This window comes from Hypanus sabinus, chromosome 1 (genome assembly GCF_030144855.1).
Source record: "Hypanus sabinus isolate sHypSab1 chromosome 1, sHypSab1.hap1, whole genome shotgun sequence".
Lineage (NCBI taxonomy): Eukaryota > Metazoa > Chordata > Chondrichthyes > Myliobatiformes > Dasyatidae > Hypanus > Hypanus sabinus.
Window position 1 is genome coordinate 23,040,213 of NC_082706.1, and position 19,179 is coordinate 23,059,391.

Genomic DNA, 19,179 nt, shown 5'->3' on the forward strand with positions numbered 1-19,179 from the left:
CCAGGTACAGTAGATGACCTCAGCAGATTCACAGGTGGTGTTGCCTCAACTGGAAGGGCTGTCTGAGGAGAGGGAGGAGCTAAATGGGCAGCACTTTGGCCGCTTGCAGGGGGAAATGCCAGGAGGGAGATTTGTGGGGTGGGGGGGGGGGAATGGCCAAGGGAATCATGGAGCATACAATCCCTGTGGAAAGGGGAGAGTGGACGTGGTAAAGATGTGTTATAACATTCATAGTTACAAAGAGGCAGTACAAAGTGAACGAAAGGCAGAATATGGTGTTTCAATTACAGAGAAAAGAGCAGTGATACAACTAGAGTTCAAGGGTCATGATGAGGTAGGCTGGGAGATCCAGTCCACAATTTTGTCTTTTACTTTATGATGGAAGCTGTCCTTGAGTTAGGAGGTTCATACTCCCAGGTTTTTCTGTCGTCTGTTCAATGGGAGAGGGGAAAAGAAAGAATGTCTGGGTGGAATAGGACGTTGATTATGTTGGCTACTTTCTTTAGGCAACGGACAGTGCGGAGTGCATAAGTAGGTGGGGGGAGACAGATTTTCGTGGTGGACTGAGGTGTGCCCTCAACTTTCTGCACTTTCTAGAAGTCATAGGCCATACCAAGCTGTGATAGGATGCTTTCTGAGGTCATACTAAATTTCCTTGGACTTCTACTGAGGTAGAGGGTTGCTTCTTTTGTCAAAATATCTTCATGGCTAAATGTGAAATTAAAACATGGGTGATACTTACATGTAGGAATTTGAAACTCTGAATCATTCCTACATCAGCATAGATACAGACAGGGACAGGTACTCTATCCTGATTCCTGTTAATAATCAGCTCCTTCATTTTTCTGATACTGAGGGAAAGAAGCATCGTTGCCTTGATACCATGCCACCAGGCTCCATATCTGCTTTCTGAACTCCATCTTGTCATTGTGTAAGTCCCTGCTTGACCATCCATCAGTGCCGGGCCCTGACACCCTTCACTCTGGTCATCCATCAGAGCAAGGGGTCATCCTTTTACAATGCAGGTGCTGGAACAAGAGAGAATTAATTCCCTCTCTCAGAAGGGAATTAGAACTAAAACCTTCTTTCCCGGAGAGCCAAGGAAGTGGAGTCATTGAACGTGTTTTAGAGAGAATTCTTGATTACGGAGAAAGTCAAGCTCAACATGAAATTGTCAAGAAAGTGCTGACGCTGAGATCAGTTCAACTGGAATGGTTCTGGAACTGACCTCAAGGGCTCAATGGCTCACTCCTCCTATTTGTTCATGCAGGGATGTGGTTTATTCCCTTTCCAAAGACCAGTGGTGCCAACACTACAGCTCTTCCCCTCCACACTGCAGTTACTGACACAAGAGATTCTGCAGATGCTTGAAAGCTTGAGCAACACACACAGAATTCTGGACGAACGCAGAAGTCAGGCATGGTCTCGGCCTGAGACATCCATTGTTTATTCTCCTCCATAGATACCGCCTGGCCTGCTGAGTTCCACTATCAAACTTCTGTGTGTTGCTGCAGTTATGGAAAAGCCTGGTAGAGGAGGAGAGAGCGAGAGGATGTGCTGAGCGAGTGAGCTAAAGTGGGAGGAGGCTGCTGTGGACATTCGCCATGGGTTCAGTTGGCTTAATGGCTAGTTTCTGCCCTCTAAATCCTGTGGAATTCCAGGCAACGAGAGGCCAATGTTCTCCCCTCCTGTTGACGAACACATGATCACCTATCACCCACGTGTCTCTGACTCCTAACTCCACCCCTCCCCTCTTCCTTCTGCCCATCATCCATCACCTCTCTTCTGTCCTCAAATCAATGACTGGCCTCTGTCTCAGCCCTCCCTCTTTCCTCATTATAATGGCTACCTTCCCTCTCTACTCTCAGTCCTGATGTGGAGTCCTGAATCAAAGAATTAAGAATTCGTCTTCCCCCCACTGATGGTTTTTACCCACGGAGTTCCTCTGGCATGAATTAGGATGGGCACCCAGCTCGTGTTCCATGTTAAATTGTGAGTTGTTGGACAATATTGTCTGCTCTTGGTTGTTGGGGCTTGTGGGTAAGTGGTGTGTACTTATAATGCTGGCCACACTAATATTGAGTTGAATTGACTTTATTACTTACACCCTTCATATACAAGAGTAAAAATCTTTACGTTACGTATCTGGCCAAATGTGCTATGTGAAATTTATAGTAATTTATGATAAATATTATGTACAACAGAATAGTCAATATAACGTAGAAATACTGTTGTGTCAGCATGAATTAATCAGTCTGATGGCCTGGTGGAAGAAGCTGTCCCGGAGACTGTTTGTCCGGGCTTTTATGCTGCGGTACCGTTTTCCCGATGGTAACAGCTGGAACAGTTTGTGGTTGAGGTGACTCAGGTCTCCAATGATCTATCAGGCCCTTTTTAAACACCTGTCTTTGTAAAAGCCCTGAATAGTGGGAAGTTCACGTCTGCAGATGCTCTGCAGAGTCCTGCGATTGAGGGAGGTATAGTTCCCATACCAGGCAGGATGCTCTCAATCGTGCCCCTATAGAAAGTTCTTAGAATTTGAGGAGTCATACCAAACTTCTTCAACAGTCTTGGCGCTGTTGTGCCTTTTTCACCTCACAGCCGTATGTGCAGACTACATGAGATCCTCAGTGATGTTTAAGCTGAGGAACTTAAAGCTGTTTATCCTCTTAACCCCAGATCCATTGATGTCTATAGTGGTGAGCCTGTCTCCATTCCTCCTGTAGTCCACAACCAGTCTCTTTGTTTTTGTGACATTGAGGGAGAGGTTGCTTTCTTGACACCACCGTGTCAGGGCGATAACTTGCTCTCTGTAGGCTGCCACATTATTATTTGAGATTATGCCGATCAGTATAGTGTCATCAGCAAATTTAATTAGCAGATTGGAGCTGTGGGTGGCGACACAGTTATGGGTATACAGAGAGCAAAGGAGGGGGCATAGACACAGCCCTGAGGGGCTTCTGTGTTGAGGGTCAGAGGGGCAGAGGTGAGGGAGCCCACTCTTACCACCTGCCGGCAATCTGACAGGAAGTCCAGGATCCAGCTGCACAGGGCAGGGTGAAGGCCGAGGTCTCTGAGCTTCTAGTCGAGCCTGGAGGGAATTACGGTGTTGAAAGCGGAACTGTAGTCCAAGAACAGCATTCTCACATGAGCATCCTTCTTCTCCAGGTGTGAAAAGACGGTTTGTAGAGCTGTGGCTAATGAGTCGTCTGTCGATCGGTTGTGTCAGTAGGCGAATTGTAGGGGGTCCATTGTGGGTGGCAGCTGAGTCCTTGACCAGCCTCTCAAAGCATTTGCTTATTATTGAGGTGAGTGCGACAGGACTCTAGTTATTCAGACATGTTACCTTGGTCTTTTTAGGTACAGGAACAATGGTGGATGTTTTGAAGCACTAGGGCACTCTACACTCTACACTCTACACTGGGAGAGCAAGAGATTAAAAACACCACTGCTAGTTGTGCTGCGCACATCCTAAGTACTCGGGCCCAGGGCTAGTCTTAACAGTACCAGTTTTAGATAGTTCTTGAGGGTACAATGCCAGCTGGTTAATCCCAGTCAGACATCTAGAACCTTTAACAGCTCAAAGGATCAGAGCTGAGCGGACAAAGACTGGTTGTATCTGCCGATCATTGTCTCTCCATGGCAGGGGTTCCCAACCTGGGATCCACGGACCCTCCAGTCAATGGTAGGGGTCCATGGCATAAAAAAGGCTGGAAACCTCTGCCCCAAGGCTTTGTGAGAGTCTTTGAATGTTGTGAAGTTTTGAGTCTTTTGAATGTAATGAAGCACAGCAAATATATAGTCAAAGGAGAAAGAGGTTTATACTAGACAGAACACTTACTACTCACTTGCTAAGTCTTTAAGCTATTAATATATTCAGTCTGTGGTAGTTGCATGAGTTGAGAAGCAGGCTCTGTCATCCAGTGAGTTTACAGTATAACTATACAACCTGCCCAAGTGTTCCATTCTTAGACTTGCTAATTATTTGTTCAAAAAGCAAAAAATTGGTGGACCATTTTGACACCTGACGGATGGAGAGTAAGGACCCACTCTTCATGGTTATCCCAGTCTCTCTCACTGATCATACCCACAAGAAAGGGTAAGGTTGAGCAGGAATGGCTGTCAATACTCACCTTTCTTCCTTGCCATTTATTTTTAATGAAGATTCCTCGCAGCCTTGTATGAATCTGGTAAACTGGGGATTAACCTGCAATGTTTGGTGACTTTAAAGGCTGACTAAAGTTCTCCCTGTTCAACTTGCAGGCACTACCACAGCATGGAGGTCTTTACCAATTACGACCTTTTATCGCTGAATGGGACAAAGGTTGCAGAGGGTCACAAGGCCAGCTTCTGTCTCGAGGATACAGAGTGTGACTCAGGTAACGACACCGCTGTGGGGAGCATGAACCGGAGCAAGATCCCGATTAGATTGGCTGTTTTCCAGTTCTTGCAAGAACGCTGCAATGTAGCAAGAAGTGCAGCTGCCCAGTGCCTCCAATGTTCAATCCTTTCTGTGTCGAGTTTGCATGCTCTCCTTGTGGCCTTGTGACATCTCAGCAGTGTGCTGGTTGTTGGGTTAGATGGCTGTCATAAATGCTCCAAGTATAGGTGGGTGGTGGGTGACTCAGGAGGGTCAAAATGTGTATGTGTGAGAGAATTGTCTGTTCATTATGTGCTGTGTATGACGTGAGTGATCATAGTCTTTCCATGACCTTGATTGTTCTTGGCTAATTTTTCTACAGAAGTGCTTTGCCATTGCCTTCTTCTGGGCAGCGTCTTTACAAGATGGGTGACCCCAGCCATTATCGATACTCTTCAGAGGATGCCTGTCTGGCGTCTGTAGTCGCAAAACCAGAACTTGTGATTTGCACGAGCTACTCATACAATTGTCCACCACCTGCTCCCATGTCTGCACGTGACCCTGATAGAGAGAGCTAAGCAGATGCTACACCTTGCCCAAGAGTGACACGCAGGCTAGCAGAGGGAAGGAGCATCTTACAGCTCCCTTGGTAGAGATGTATCTCCACCACCCAGAAAGTAGTAACAGGGACAATAGTGGGGGAATGGGATTGCTGGGATTGGTCTAAGAAATGGCAGTGACTAAACAGGCCAAATGGTCTTCTCCTTTGTCTTATGAAAACAGATATAATACCTCTGTATCAGCAGCCAATTCTTCCCGTGAGGTCACTCGGTTCTATGTTACCAGTGGATAACTACTCTATTCAATCTCCCTCTGCCAACTTAAGCTTGAGGTCATCCAGATCCCAGCTCAGACACATCCTGGTGCCACCAAACTCCTATGCTGATCCCTAAGTGCTTTTCCACTTCATATCTCCTGGAAGCTAAATCTACTTCAATTATTTCCCCTCTGTAATCATTTTGAATGTACACCGAGTTCTGCAGCGGTTGTTTTTACATGCGGTGAGCTTACACTGTTGCGCTCCTGTCTCTGGTGGGGAACATGAACTTAAAGTCTATTGATTCAGAAGCTGGAGGCACTGAGCCACAGCTGCTGATGGCCAGTAGAGACACCTCAATGGGTCTAACATGCACTGGGACTAACTGCGATCTGGAAAAGGACCACAGAGATCCAAGTCTTCACTCTGCCTTTCCTCTGGCTCTCTCACTTCATCTCTCTTTCTCTCCCCTTCCTTCTCCTCACTTTCTCTTTATCTTTCTTTCTCTCCTCTCTCTTTTCTCCTCTTTCAATTCATCATTGATGCTCCTGATTATTTTCCATCTTTCCTTCTCCACCCTTGCCTTTGATATGGTTTTCTCTCTCTCCCCTCCCCCTCTCTCTTCCCTCTCTCTCTGTCTCATTCCCTCCCTCTCTCCCTCTGTCTCTGTGTCTCTCTATCTTTCTGTCTCTGTCTCTGAGTCTCTCTGTCACTGTGTCTCTCTGTCTCTATATCTTTGTGTCTCTCTGTCTCTATATCTTTGTGTCTCTCTGTCTCTGTGTCTCTATATCTCTGTGTGTCTCTGTCTCTGTTCCTCTGTGTCTCTGTCTCTATATCTCTGTGTCTCTGTCTCGATACCTCTGTGTCTCTCTGTCTCTGTCTCTGTGTCTATCTGTCTCTATATCTCTGTGTCTCTCTGTCTCTATATCTCTGTGTCTCTCTGTCTCTGTACCTCTGTGTCTGTCTCTATATCTCTGTGTCTCTCTGTCTCTGTGTCACTGTATCTCTCTGTCTCTATATCTGTGTCTCTGTATCTCTCTGTCTCTTTATCTCTGTGTCTCTCTGTCTCTATATCTCTGTGTCTCTCTGTCTCTATACCTCTGTGTCTCTCTGTCTCTATATCTCTGTGTCTCTGTATTTCTCTGTCTCTTTACCTCTGTGTCTCTCTGTCTCTGTGTCACTGTATCTCTCTGTCTCTATATCCCTGTGTCTCTCTGTCTCTATACCTCTGTGTCTCTCTGTCTCTATATCTGTGTCTCTGTATCTCTCTGCCTCTATATCTCTGTGTCTCTCTGTCTCTGTGTCACTGTATCTCTCTGTCTCTATATCTCTGTGTCTCTCTGTCTTTATACCTCTGTGTCTCTCTGTCTCTATATCTGTGTCTCTGTATCTCTCTGTCTCTTTACCTCTGTGTCTCTCTGTCTCTATATCTCTGTGTCTCTGTATCTCTCTGTCTCTTTACCTCTGTGTCTCTCTGTCTCTGTGTCACTGTATCTCTCTGTCTCTAATCTCTGCCTCTGTCTCTATACCTCTGTGTCTCTGTATCTCTCTCTCTTTATCGCTGTGTCTCTCTGTCTCTATATCTCTGTCTCTGTCTCTATACCTCTGTGTCTCTGTATCTCTCTGTCTGTATATCTCAGTGTCTCTCTGTCTCTTTATTTTCAAAGATTATCTGTATTTGTTACATATTCATCAAAATACATTGAAAGGGTGTCTGGGACAGTCCAGAATGTCGCCATGCTTCTGGTCCCAATGCAGCATGACCACAATTTACCTCCCATACTAATCTGTACATTTTTGGAGTGTGGGAGGAAACCAGAGCACCATGGGAAACCCACGTGATCAGAGGGAGAACGTAGGACAGACAGTAGCAGGAATTGAACCCCAATCACTGACTCTGTAAAACACTATGCCTATCCTACGCTGCCATGTCGCCCCCCCCCCCCCACACACACCTCGAATTTTAACGATGGGATGCCTGCCTTTCAGAGGAGCGGAAGAACTACCAGTGCGCCAACTTTGGGGAGCAGGGTATCACAGCGGGCTGCTGGGATACATACCGGCATGACATTGACTGCCAGTGGATCGACATCACGGACGTTCCCCCGGGAGAGTACGTGCTGCAGGTGAGTGTGTCCACCCCTCGGACAACAGGGTGACCCAAAACTGGGCTCTTCTGTGGAAAGGGAAGTCCTGCTGCAGTGAGGTCCTTCCAGGGATGCTGCCATGGTTACAGACAGATTGGTTTAGGAATAGGGAGGGGAATAAGATGACCTGCATGGGGGGATTCCAGATGGTCACACGAACTGAACGTAGCTATATGGTGAAGCAGTCAACCAATTTGTGCCTGGTGTATCAGTAAAGGTATATTATTGGGAGGGACAGGTACAGTGGTAAGATGATAAAAAGCATTGATAGATTGGATAGCCAGTGCCTTTATTTCAGGATGGAAATAGCCAATATGAGAGGGTGAATGTTAAAGTGTTTGGAGGAAATTATAGATTGTGTGTGTGTGTGTGTGTGTGTGTGTGTGTGTGTGTGTGTGTGTGTGTGTGTGTGTGTGTGTGTGTGTGTGTGTGCTCCAACTACAATTGGACAGATCCTCTGAAATGACAGCACCAAGGAATTTAAAGTTGCTGACCCTCTGTACCTCTGATGCCCTGGTGATGACTGGCTCACGGACCTCTGGTTTGCTCCTCCTGAAGTTAATAATCAGCTCTTTGGTTTTGCTGACATTGAGTGAGAGGTTGTTGTTGTGGCACCATTCAGCCAAATTTTCAATCTCCCTCCTACTGTATCTGCTGATTCATTGCCACCTTTGATTCGGCCAATGACAGTGGTGTCATCAACAAAATTAAACATGGTATCGGAGTTGTGCTTAGACTCACAGTCATAATTATAAAGCAAGTAGAGCAGGGGCTAAGCACACAGCCTTGTGGTGTACCTGTGCTGATGGAGATTGTGGAGGACCCCAATCCAAACTGACTGGGGTCTGCAAGTGAGGAAATCCAATTGCACAAGAAGGTATTGAGGCCAAGGTCTTGAAGCTTATTAATTAGTTTTGAGATGATGATAGTATTGAATGCCAAGCTGTGGTCAATAAAGAGCATTCTAATGTATGCATCTTTGCTGTCTGGATGTTCCAGGGTTGAATGAAGAGCCAATGAAATGGCACCTACTGCGGACCTGTTACTCCAGTAGGCAAATCGGAGTGGATCTGAGTCACTTTTCAGGCAGCTGTTGATATGTTTCATCACCAGCCTCTCAAAGCACTTCATCACAATGGATGTGAGTGCTACTGGACAATGGTCATTGAGGCAGGTTACCCTCTTAGGCACTGGTATCATTGAAGCCTGCTGAAGTGAGAAGTTAAAGATATCAGTGAACACTGTAGCCAACTGATCAGCACAGGTCTTTAGTACACGGGCAAGAACCCCATCTGCTCTCTGTGGGTTCATCCTCCCGAAGGATGCTCTCACGTCTCAGAGACTGAAATCACAGGGTCAATAGGGGTATTGTTCAAAGAAACAATACACCAGTGGCAATGGGATTAACCTAATGAGAGTATGAATATAAAAGAAATTGTGTACTGTTTTGTATGTTTTATGATTACATTTTATTTTTGAAATAATAACAAACCCAGTGGAAACTGGCTAACTAATCACCCATCTCCAGCATGTCTGAGCAGTCATCCTGAAACACAGTGGCTGAGAGTTCAGCACCAATCGCTGGAGTGCAGACTTCGAGGCTATGCCAGGCGCCACATAAATGCAAGGTGACCAGGGATAAGATGCTCCTCCTCTCCTTCATCCAGCCTTATCAGTTCCCGGAAATAAAGGCTTTCCAAGTGTGTGTGTGTGTGTGTGTGTGTGTGTGTCTGTATACACATGGCTGGGGCACGTGATAAGGATGCCCCCATGTCGGCTACCCTGCAGAGTGTTATACGGCCAGCTACATCAAGGTCCACGCTCAGCTGGAGGGCGGAAGAAGCGCTATAAGGATCAGATGAAGAATGCTGAAAGGAAGTGCAAGATCAGACCTGAGGACCTGGAGGATGTTGCTGCTGACCGTAACACTTGGCGACAGCTGTGTAGGGATGGGGTTCATATTCTGGAGATGGAAAGAACAACCAGAAGACAGCAGAAGAGAGCCAGGAGAAATGCAGCCATGGTTGCCATCACTATACATGTCCCCCCTGCAATAGAACTTGTGGATCCAGGATAGGACTGTATCGCCATCAAAGATCTCACCGTTAAAGGAGTGGATGTCCTCACTGGATTTCGATGGACAACCAAAGAAGAAGTATGTGTGAGTGCATTTATGTGTGGGCGTGTGTCTGTGTATAGACGTGTGTGCACGTAAGCTGCTCAAGGAACCCAGTTAACGTGTCCTTTCCTCCACAGGTTGCCGTCAACCCTAATTTCGAGGTGGTAGAGTCCGACTTCACCAACAACGTGGTGAAATGTCGATGCAAGTATGATGGGCATCGCATTTGGTCTTACAACTGCCACATTGGTGAGCCTTGCTGTTTCAGTAATCTTAAACCGTAAAAGGAAAAGTTTTTCTGCTGTCTATCAGCATGAGGTAAAATCAGATCCAATGAAATAAGACGGGCTGGTGAAAGATTTACTCCCAAGAAGGGCTGCGATTCACACTCTCTCTCTCACACACAGTTGGATACAGGTCTGAGGGAGCTGATTCTCTCTGCCAGATGTAAAGTGGTTGCAGTCAATCTAGAGGTTCTAACCTAACCATCCTGGGAGCTCCCAACACCTGCCTAGGCTGACTGAATGCACCTCTGGGAGCAGGGACACTAGCTGCAGTTGGATACATTCTTGGAGGCTCAAGCCATTGTTTCGACCTACATGTCACCTGTTCTGTCTTAACATGATGTCACCTATTTCTTTAATTCTCATTTCCACTTTCACTATTAGCTCTTTGTCCTTGGCCTTCTGCGCTGTCAATATATTTGAGGGACAATACCTCATTTTTTGCCCTCAGGCTCATATTGGATTCAATCATTCCAGATAACCAGCCTTTCCTGTTTATGACAGAACTGAACAGTTCTGATGTAAGGCTACTCTTCTATGTCCTTAAAGTTAACTCGGTATTTCTCTCCACAGAAGCTGCTTGACTCATTCATACTTCCAACACTCTCTTTTGCTTCTGAATTCCAGCAAGTGCATCTCACAGTTCCTTTCTTTGCTTTACCCCTCACCAACTTCTAATTACATGGCACCGAAAGCATCATATCACCTGGACAATCCTTCCCAATTTCTGCATCATAAAGCAAACTTGCTTTCTCACCTTTCCACTTTTGACAAGAAGTCATCAGTCTGAACTGTTAATTATTTCTCCTTCTGCTGATGCTGCTTAACCAGCTGAGTATTTATGTAATGAATGTAGTATTTCAGTAATGTTGTAAATATATTGTTTAATAAGCATTCTTTGTTTACATTATATGTATTATATATGTAATATGTAATATATATGTTTTATGTAAGAAATGTGTGAATGGCATACATCATTACACCACCACATCACATGTGCACACCTTACAAAAGTGAAAATAAGAGTAGACCCATTATCCAGGGCTCCCGAGTTTTTATTTTACTGAGTTTCTGGAGTTACGAAACATAAAAGTAGTGATGAGTAAAATCTTAAAGTAACCCAAAGCAACAATCTACCTGCTGAAGTGCAGCATGTTTTATTCTTTGGAAGAGGAGAGAGAGATGTTTGAGTTTTTTTTTTAAAAAAAGCATGTCTTTCCCCGGAAGGAATGGGAGAAACTGTTGAGTTAAAAAGTGGGAGAAACAGACAGAGTTCACAGATTCATCATCAGAAAGATGGTACATACAAATGTCATACAATCTCTTCTCCCTCCTGCCATCTGGGAAAAGGCACCAAAGCATTTGGGCTCTCACAACCAGTCTGTGCAACAGTTTCTTCCCCCAAGCCATCAGATTCCTCAATACCCAGAGTCTAGACTGACATCTACATCATTTATTATTATATCGAAATTTATCCTTTACTGTGCATATTGTCTTGTTTATTAATTATTGTACTGCCCTGCACTGTTTTGTGCACTTTATGTAGCCCTGTGCAGGTCTGTAGTCTAGTGCAGTTTTTATGTTGTTTTATGTAGTCTAGTGTAGCCTTGTGCTGTCTCACATAGTCTAGTGTAGTTTTGTGTTGTTTCATGTAGCACCAGGGTCCTGGAGGAACATTGTTTTATTTTTACTGTGTACTGTACCAGCAGTTTATGGTCGAAATGACAATAAGCTTGACCTGACTTGGAAAAAAAACCCAGTTTGCTTAGAAGTTTAACTGCTCCAACCAAACCAGCCAAAATGAGCTTTGCTGATATCATGAAAGCGATGCAGGAACATTTAGAACCAAAACCACTATTGACTGCAGGATGTTTTAGGTTTCATAAGCAGAATCAAAACGAAGGGGTCTCCATTTCAGCTTATGTGATTCAATTGAAGAAATTGGCTGAGCATTGTCAGTTCAGTGATCGGCTTAGTGATGCACTGAGAGATCATTTAGTTTATGGCATCTTACAAGAAAGCATTCAGAAATGACTCCTAACTAAAAGCACAACTCACATTTAAATCATTTGAAAATGGAAACAGCAGCCAGAAACACAGTTGAGTTGCAGTCAGGAATGAAAATTAGTCTGAAAAAATTCTATTTTTTAAAAATTCTGTTTCTGTCTAAACAGAAACAGCCTCCCTAACAAATTGTGTTACTGTTGTGGCTGGGGCTCACATACACCAAACCAATGCAGACTAAAGTGAAACACATACAAAGAACATACAAAGGAAAGAGAAAATATATTTTCTTTTAAAAGTTAAGTTGCAGTTCCAAAAAGAGCACTAATTTGCATGTAGTTGATGACAAATCTGATAATGATGAGAGCGACACAAGACTCAGTGGCCTTGAGATTTCCATTATGAAAACTAACAGGAGACAAGCAATATGGCTTACACCAGAAGTGGGAGGTAAATTAATTAAGATGGAATTGGATTACTGGCTCAGCTGCTTTAGTCATTCCACAAAATGAGTTTGAATGGCATTTGAAAGGTACTGAACTGAGGCCTGCAAGTTTTCAACTAAGAACTCATAAGAAAAAATCATTCCTGTGGGGATGACATTTGTAACTGTGAAATACAACAGCCAACAAGCCACTTTGGGCTTGGATGTGGTAAAACCAGGAGGGCCAGTGGTGTACGGCTGTGATTAGCTGAGACAACTACAACTTGATCGGTGGTCCGTCCACTATTTGCATGCCACGTCCCCTGCAATAGAGTCAACTGAAAGTGAATTAGGAAAGGTACTGGAAGATGCCACAGCAATGTTCTGGGATGGTATTGGAAAGCTCAAACATGCCTATCAAGGGTAAAATAGTGTTAAATAAAAAGTGCCACATCCAAGTTTTACAAAACCCATTCAATTCCTCATACAATCCATGAAAAAGTAGCCAGTGTGCTAGATCGCATGGAGGCTGAAGGAATTCTTGCCAAGGTTGAATGGAGTCCATGGACAATGTCAGTAGTCCCAGTAGCCAAGAAGGATGGGTCTTTCAGGATTTGCAGTGATTTTAGGGACCCTTTGTCCAAGACAGAGGAAATCTTAGTGAACCTTTTTGGAAGGAAACACTTCAGAAAAGTGGACTTAGCTGAGGCCCAACTACAGATGAGGATGGTAGAAGAATCCAAGGTGTTTCTCACTATAAACACCCACCAATGGCTTTATCACTATAATAAGCTTATTTTTGGAGTAGCACCTGCACTCTGGCAGAAACCTATGAACGAGGCACTGCAGAGCTGCCAAGGCACTCAGTGTTACCTGGATGACATCTTTGTTACCAATAAGAATGACAAGAACCATCTCCAAATTCTCAAGTTAGTGTTAAAAAGAGAAGAGGGTTACGGGCTCAGAGCATGACTCAACAAGCATGAATTCTTTAAGCAAGGCATCACTTCCTGTGGTCATAGCACTGATGCACAAGATTTACACACGTGTGCAGAGAAAATTCAAGCAGTGGTGGATGCCCCAAGGCCAAAGGACATGTCACAGTTGAGGTCCTTTTTAGAATTTGTCAATTACTATAACAGGTTCCTGCCAAACCTGCCACTCTGCTCCATCCCTTGACTACAGATCAGGAAAAATGACAATGAACAAAGCAATGTAAGGTGGCTTTCCAAAATACAGAGGAAATGGTTACATCAGACACATTACTCACACACTGTGATCCATAACATCCAGTGAAGTTTGCCTGTGACACCTTGCTTTATGGTATAAGTGCAGGAATGTCACGTGCTGTGAGTAATGGAAGTAAACCCATAGCCTTTGCATTAAATTCTCTTACCAGTGCAGAGAAAAATTATGCACAGACTGACAGACAGGCCTTGAGTTTGGTTTGGGGTGTAAAATATTTCAAACAGTACTTGTATGGAAGCACGTTTACTCTCATGACTGATTATCAGCCGCTTGTGTCCACTTTCAGTCCACAGAACGGTGTTCCACTAACAGCACCAGCACAAATGCAGAGATAGGCTCTTTTTCTTGGAGAACACAATTATGAATTCAGGAGGATGTCTAATCACAGAAATGCTGATGGGTTGTTCCGTTTACCCTTGGAAAAGGAAATACCTGAAAAATTTACTAAGGGGGACACCTCTCTTGATGCAGTCTCACGAATGCAAATTAAAAAGTCTCCCAGCAGACATGAAACCAAAGGGAAACCAGAAAAGACCCCACGCTGTCTCAGGCCTACAGAATTTTTACTACACCAGGATGAACTTACCCTTGATGGTGGTTGCCTTTTGCGATGATTGAGAGTTGTTGTACCATCCAAGCTGGGAGTTAAAGTGTTGGATGAGGTACAAACCAGTTATCTAGGTGTGGTCAAAATGAAAGCGTTGCCTCAAAGCTTTGACTGGTGGCCTGAGATAGATCAACAGATCGAGCAACTTGACATGCACTGATTGGAATCCTGATATATACATCTTTGCTGTTCAAATGTTCCAGGGTTGAGTGAAGAACCAATGAGATGGCCCCTGCTGTGGACCTATTGCACCAGCAAGCAAACTGAAGTACATCCAAGTCATTTCTCATTTTCTTGGTAAAGAATGGCATCAAATCGTTAGAAAGATGTGACATAGGATTGGAAGAAGTTGAATCCTTATGGGTTGAGTTAAGAAACTGCAAGGGTAAAAGGACCTTGATGGCAATTATATACAGGCCTCCAAACAGTAGCTGGGATGTGGACTACTGATTACAATGGGAAATAGAAAAGGTGTGTCAAAAAGGCAATATTATGATAGTCATGGGAGCTTTTAACATGCCAGTAGGTAAGAAAAATCAGGTAGGTAGCGGATCTCAAAAGAGTGAATTTGGTGAATGCCTGTGAGATGGCTTTTATGAGCAGTTTGATGCTGAGCCTACTAGGGGATCGCCTGTACTATATTGGGTGTTATGTAATGATCTGAGATGATTAGGGAGCTTAAGGTAAAGGAACCCTTAGGAGACAGCAACCACAATATGATTGAGTTCAACTTGAAATTTGATAGGGAGAAAGTAAAGTCTGACATATTAGTATTTCAGTGGAGTAAAGGAAATCTTAGAGGTATGACAGATGATGTTGGCCAAAGTAAGTTGGAAGGAGATGCTGGCAGGGATGACAGCAGAGCAGCAATAGCTTCAGTTTCTGGGGAAAATGAGGAAGGTGCAGGATAGATGTATTCCAAATAACAAAGAAATACTAAAATGGCAAAATAGTACAACCGTGGCTGATAAAGGAAGTCAAAGCTAATGTAAAAACAAAAGACAAGGCATACAACAAAGCAAAAATTAGTGGGAAGATAGAGGACAGAGCTTTGAAAACTTTGCAGAAAGCAACTAAAAGAACCATTCAGAGGGAAAAAATGTAATATGGAAGCAAGCTAGCAAACAATATGAAGGTGGGTAAAAAAAAAGCTTTTTCATGCTTATAAAAATAAAAGAGGGATCAGAATGGACATAGGACTGCTAGAAAATGAGGCCAGAGAAAATATAACAGGGGACAAGGAGATGACAGATGAACTAAATGAGTATTTTGCATCAGTCTTCAATGTGAAAGGCACTAGTAGTGTGAAAGGTGTTGAAGGGTGTGAGGGAAGAGAAGTGAGTGCAGTTACTATTACAAGGAAGAAGGTGCTTAAAAAACTGAAAGTCACCCAGATGAACTGCACCTTAAGGTTCTGAAAGAGGTAGCGGTAGCGATTGTGGAGGCACTAATAATGATCTTTCAAGAATCTTTGTGCTCTGGCATGATTCTGGAGGACTGGAAAATTGGAAATTTCACTCCACTCTTTAAGAAAGAAAAGACGCAGCAGAAGGAAATTATAGACAAGTTAGCCTGACCTCATTAGTTGGGAAGATGTTGGAGTCAATTATTAAAGATGAGGTTCTGGAGTAATTGGTGCTTGGTGAAACAGGACAAGATAGGATTAAATCAGCATGAAAATCTTGCTTGATGACCCTGTTGGAATTCTCTGAAGAGAATACAAGTAGGATCGATAAAGAGGATGTTGTGGATGTTGTATATTTGGATTTTCAGGAGGCCTTTGACAAGGTGCTACACATGAGGCTGCTTACCAAATTAAGATGGAAAGTTACTAACGTGGTTAGAGCATTGGCTGATTGGTAGGAGGCAGCGAATAAAAGGATCGTTTTCTGGTTGGCTGCCAGTGACTACTGGTGTTCCACAAGGGTAGGTGTTGGGACTGCTTCTTTTTATGCTGTATATCAATGATTTAGATGGTGGAATAGATGGCTTTGTTGCCAAATTTGTAGATGATACAAAGATTGGTGGAGGGGCAGGTAGTGTTAAGGAAACAGAAATGCTGCAGAATGACATAGGCAGATTAGGAGAATGGGCAGAAAGTGGCAAATGAAATACGATGTTGGAAAATGCATGGTCATTCTTTTTGGTAGAAGAAATAAATGTGAATACTACTTCTAGACAAAAATCTGAGATGCAAAGACTCTTGGAAGTCCTTGTGCAGAATACTCTAAAGGTTAAATTGCAGGTTGAGTTGGTGGCGAGGAAGGCAAATGCAATGTTAGCATTCATTTCAAGAGGTCTAGAATATAAGATCAGGGATATGATGCTGAGGTTTTATACGGCACTGCTGAGGCCTCACCTTGAGTATTATGAACAGTTTGGGGCTCCCTATCTGAGAAAAGATGTGCTGGCATTGGAGAGGATTCAGTGGAGGTTCAGAAGGATGATTCTGGGAACAAAAGCATTGAGGATTGTTTGATGGCTCACTGGAATTTAGAATCTTTAGAATGTTGAAAGGCCTAGACAGGGTAGATGTGGAAAGGTTGTTTCTTATGGTGGAGAAATCTAGGACAAGTGGCACAGCCTCAGGACAGAGCAGAGTCCATTTAAAACAGAAATGTGGAGACATTTCTTCAGCCAGAGGGTGGTGAATTTGTGGAATTTGTTGCCAGGCAGCTGAGTGTATTTAAGGCAGAGATTGATAGGTTCTTGATTGGCCATGGTATCAAAGGTTACAGAGAGAATGCCAAGGAGTGGGGCTGAGGAGGGGAATAAGGAACATTCATGATTGGTAGTAGTAGAAACAGCCATAAAGTATACAGAAGCAAACACGAGGAAATCTATAGATGCGGGAAATTCAAGCAACATACACAAAATGCTGGTGGAACGCAGCAGACTAGGCAGCATCTATAGGAAGAAGTACGGTCGACGTTTCGGGCCGAGACCCTTAGTCCTGACAAAGGGTGTCGGCCCAAAACGTCAACTGTACTTCTTCCATGTATACAGAAGTGTTCCCAATAGCCTCCATTACAGTAGATGTGTTGAGAAGTCTCTTCTCAGAGACTGGTGTTCCGGAACTCTTAGTCAGTGACAACAGTTTGTTGTGCAACTATTTCAGTTTTTCCTGAAAATGAATGGAATATGATATATTACACCTGCACAGTACCATCTAGCCATAAATGGCTTGATGGAAAGGTTTCTACAGAGTCTAAAGAACATACTGTGAGCAATATCAGCAAAAGATTCTAGAATAACATTGAATCAGAAGTTCGCCAATTTCCTCCTTGCATATTGCAATGCACCAAACTCCATAACTTGTAATAGTTGTGGAGAGATGCAGCACAAGCCTTTTGACCCACAGAATCTATGCCAACCATTTACATTAGCCCTACATTAATTACTTACTCCCTGCACAGTAAATTGTATGCATTTTATCAGAATGATTAAAGAAATGCACTTAAGTACTTGCAATACACACAAAATGCTGGTGGAACACAGCTGGTCAGGCAGCATCTATAGGGAGAAGCACTGTCGACGTTTCGGGCTGAGACCCTTCGTCAGGAATAACTGAAAGGAAAGATAGTAAATTTGAATGTAGGAGGGGGAGGGGGAAATGTGAAATGAGAGGAGAAGACCGGAGGGGGTGGTGTGAAGCTAAGAGCTGGAAAGTTGATTGGCAAAAGGGATACAGAGCTGGAGAAGGGGAAGGTTCATGGGACGGGAGGCTTTTCCTGTCAGTTAGTCCTGATGAAGGGTCTCGGCCCAAAACATCGACAGTGCTTCTCCCTATAGATGCTGCCTGGCCTGCTGCATTCCACCAACGTTTTGTGTGTGTTGCTTGAATTTCCAGCATCTGCAGATTTCCTTGTGTTTGCCCCTTAAATACTGAAAACCCACACTACGTATTTTTTTTCTGCTTCACCCTTATTGATGACAAAGCAGGTTAATTCCACTATATTCATTGTGTGACAATGGGATATTTGCATGTTATTTTCCTGGGACAAAACTTGAGATCAATACAGACCTCTTTCGTGTATCGGAGCTGTTTCTTGCATTGTCCCATTTTGTACTTTCCGTTTAGGGGATCTGAAAGTGAAAATGTTTCAAAAGGAAGGGTTTTTTGGATTCTCTTTGCTGGTGTGGATGTGTTGAGATCTTCACACAGTGTAGAGTTCCTGAGTCAAACTGGCAGTGATTAGGAAGTGACTCATGGCTTGGTAGACCAGTATAATGAAGCCAGTAAAATGAGATAGGAAGCACTGCAACCAGCAGAACTGAAGCTGCAGTCGTGTTCACCAGAATAGTTAAAGGCAAAGGGGCTGACACCAGATCAGGTTTATTTTAGTGGTTGGCTGGACAGCCAGTGGGGCTGCGTGGCCTGCTATTGTTTTCCTAAACAATACAGAGTTATTTTAGTTGAGGCTGTGATTTGAATGTTGCTTGCTTTGGGTGGGATTGGTATTAGTTTATTATTGTCTCATTTACCAAGATACAGTGAAAAGCTTGTACTGCTTACTGAAAAAGTCAATGTTGGACAATCATCAAGTCTTTCTGTTCAGGAAAAGTATGAAGATTGGCCTCCCAATTTATCTAAGCTGGAAAAGTTGCAGAAAAGATGAAACGAGATATTACTGGGACTGGAAGGCTCGAGTTACAACAAAGATTTTGCTTCCTGAATACTTTTGGGTGTACTTTATGGATTTTGGGCTGCTGATCATGAAAATCACCTTGAAAATTCCCTTCACTCACTGTTTTTTTTAAATTGCCTATATTTGTTATTTTAATTCATAATTCAAGTCAATTAAAATGTTGCCCATAATGTAAGCCAAATGGTTTTCTATCTTGTCCAGGCATGCTTATGCAGGGTGGATGCTGCACGGCAGAACAGATTTTTGAAAGGCTATAATAGCATCACGCATACAAACCATTCTATACATTACATTCACATGTACATCGCTTTGCGATTGCATTGAGGTGCATGCTCGATGTGGAGAGCATATTGTGTGTACTCATTATAATAAAGAACTTGTATTTTCAGGAGTATTTGTGATAGCAAAGTGTCTCACCAATGTTGCAACAGCCACGATACTTTCTGCTTTATTTGTGGCAAGTATACGGTTAAATTTCAAAGATGGAGCATGACTCCTCTTATTAAGAAAGCCTATGAGC

The 19,179-nt window shown here is 43.6% G+C and overlaps 1 protein-coding gene across 5 annotated transcripts in view; it reads left to right on the forward strand.

Moving 5' to 3' along the window:
- Positions 1–19,179, forward strand: part of LOC132391895 (lysyl oxidase homolog 2-like) — a 185,102-nt gene that overhangs the window by 157,358 nt on the left and 8,565 nt on the right. For 4 of the 5 annotated variants that reach the window (XM_059965647.1, XM_059965657.1, XM_059965638.1 and 1 more), the window contains 3 exons: positions 4,264–4,379; positions 7,167–7,303; positions 9,581–9,692. In XM_059965647.1, coding sequence (XP_059821630.1) covers positions 4,264–4,379; positions 7,167–7,303; positions 9,581–9,692 — 365 coding nt within the window. Of the gene's footprint in view, positions 1–3,168; positions 3,309–4,263; positions 4,380–7,166; positions 7,304–9,580; positions 9,693–19,179 lie in introns of those variants that run through there. The other variant, XR_009511378.1, reaches the window with a different exon arrangement.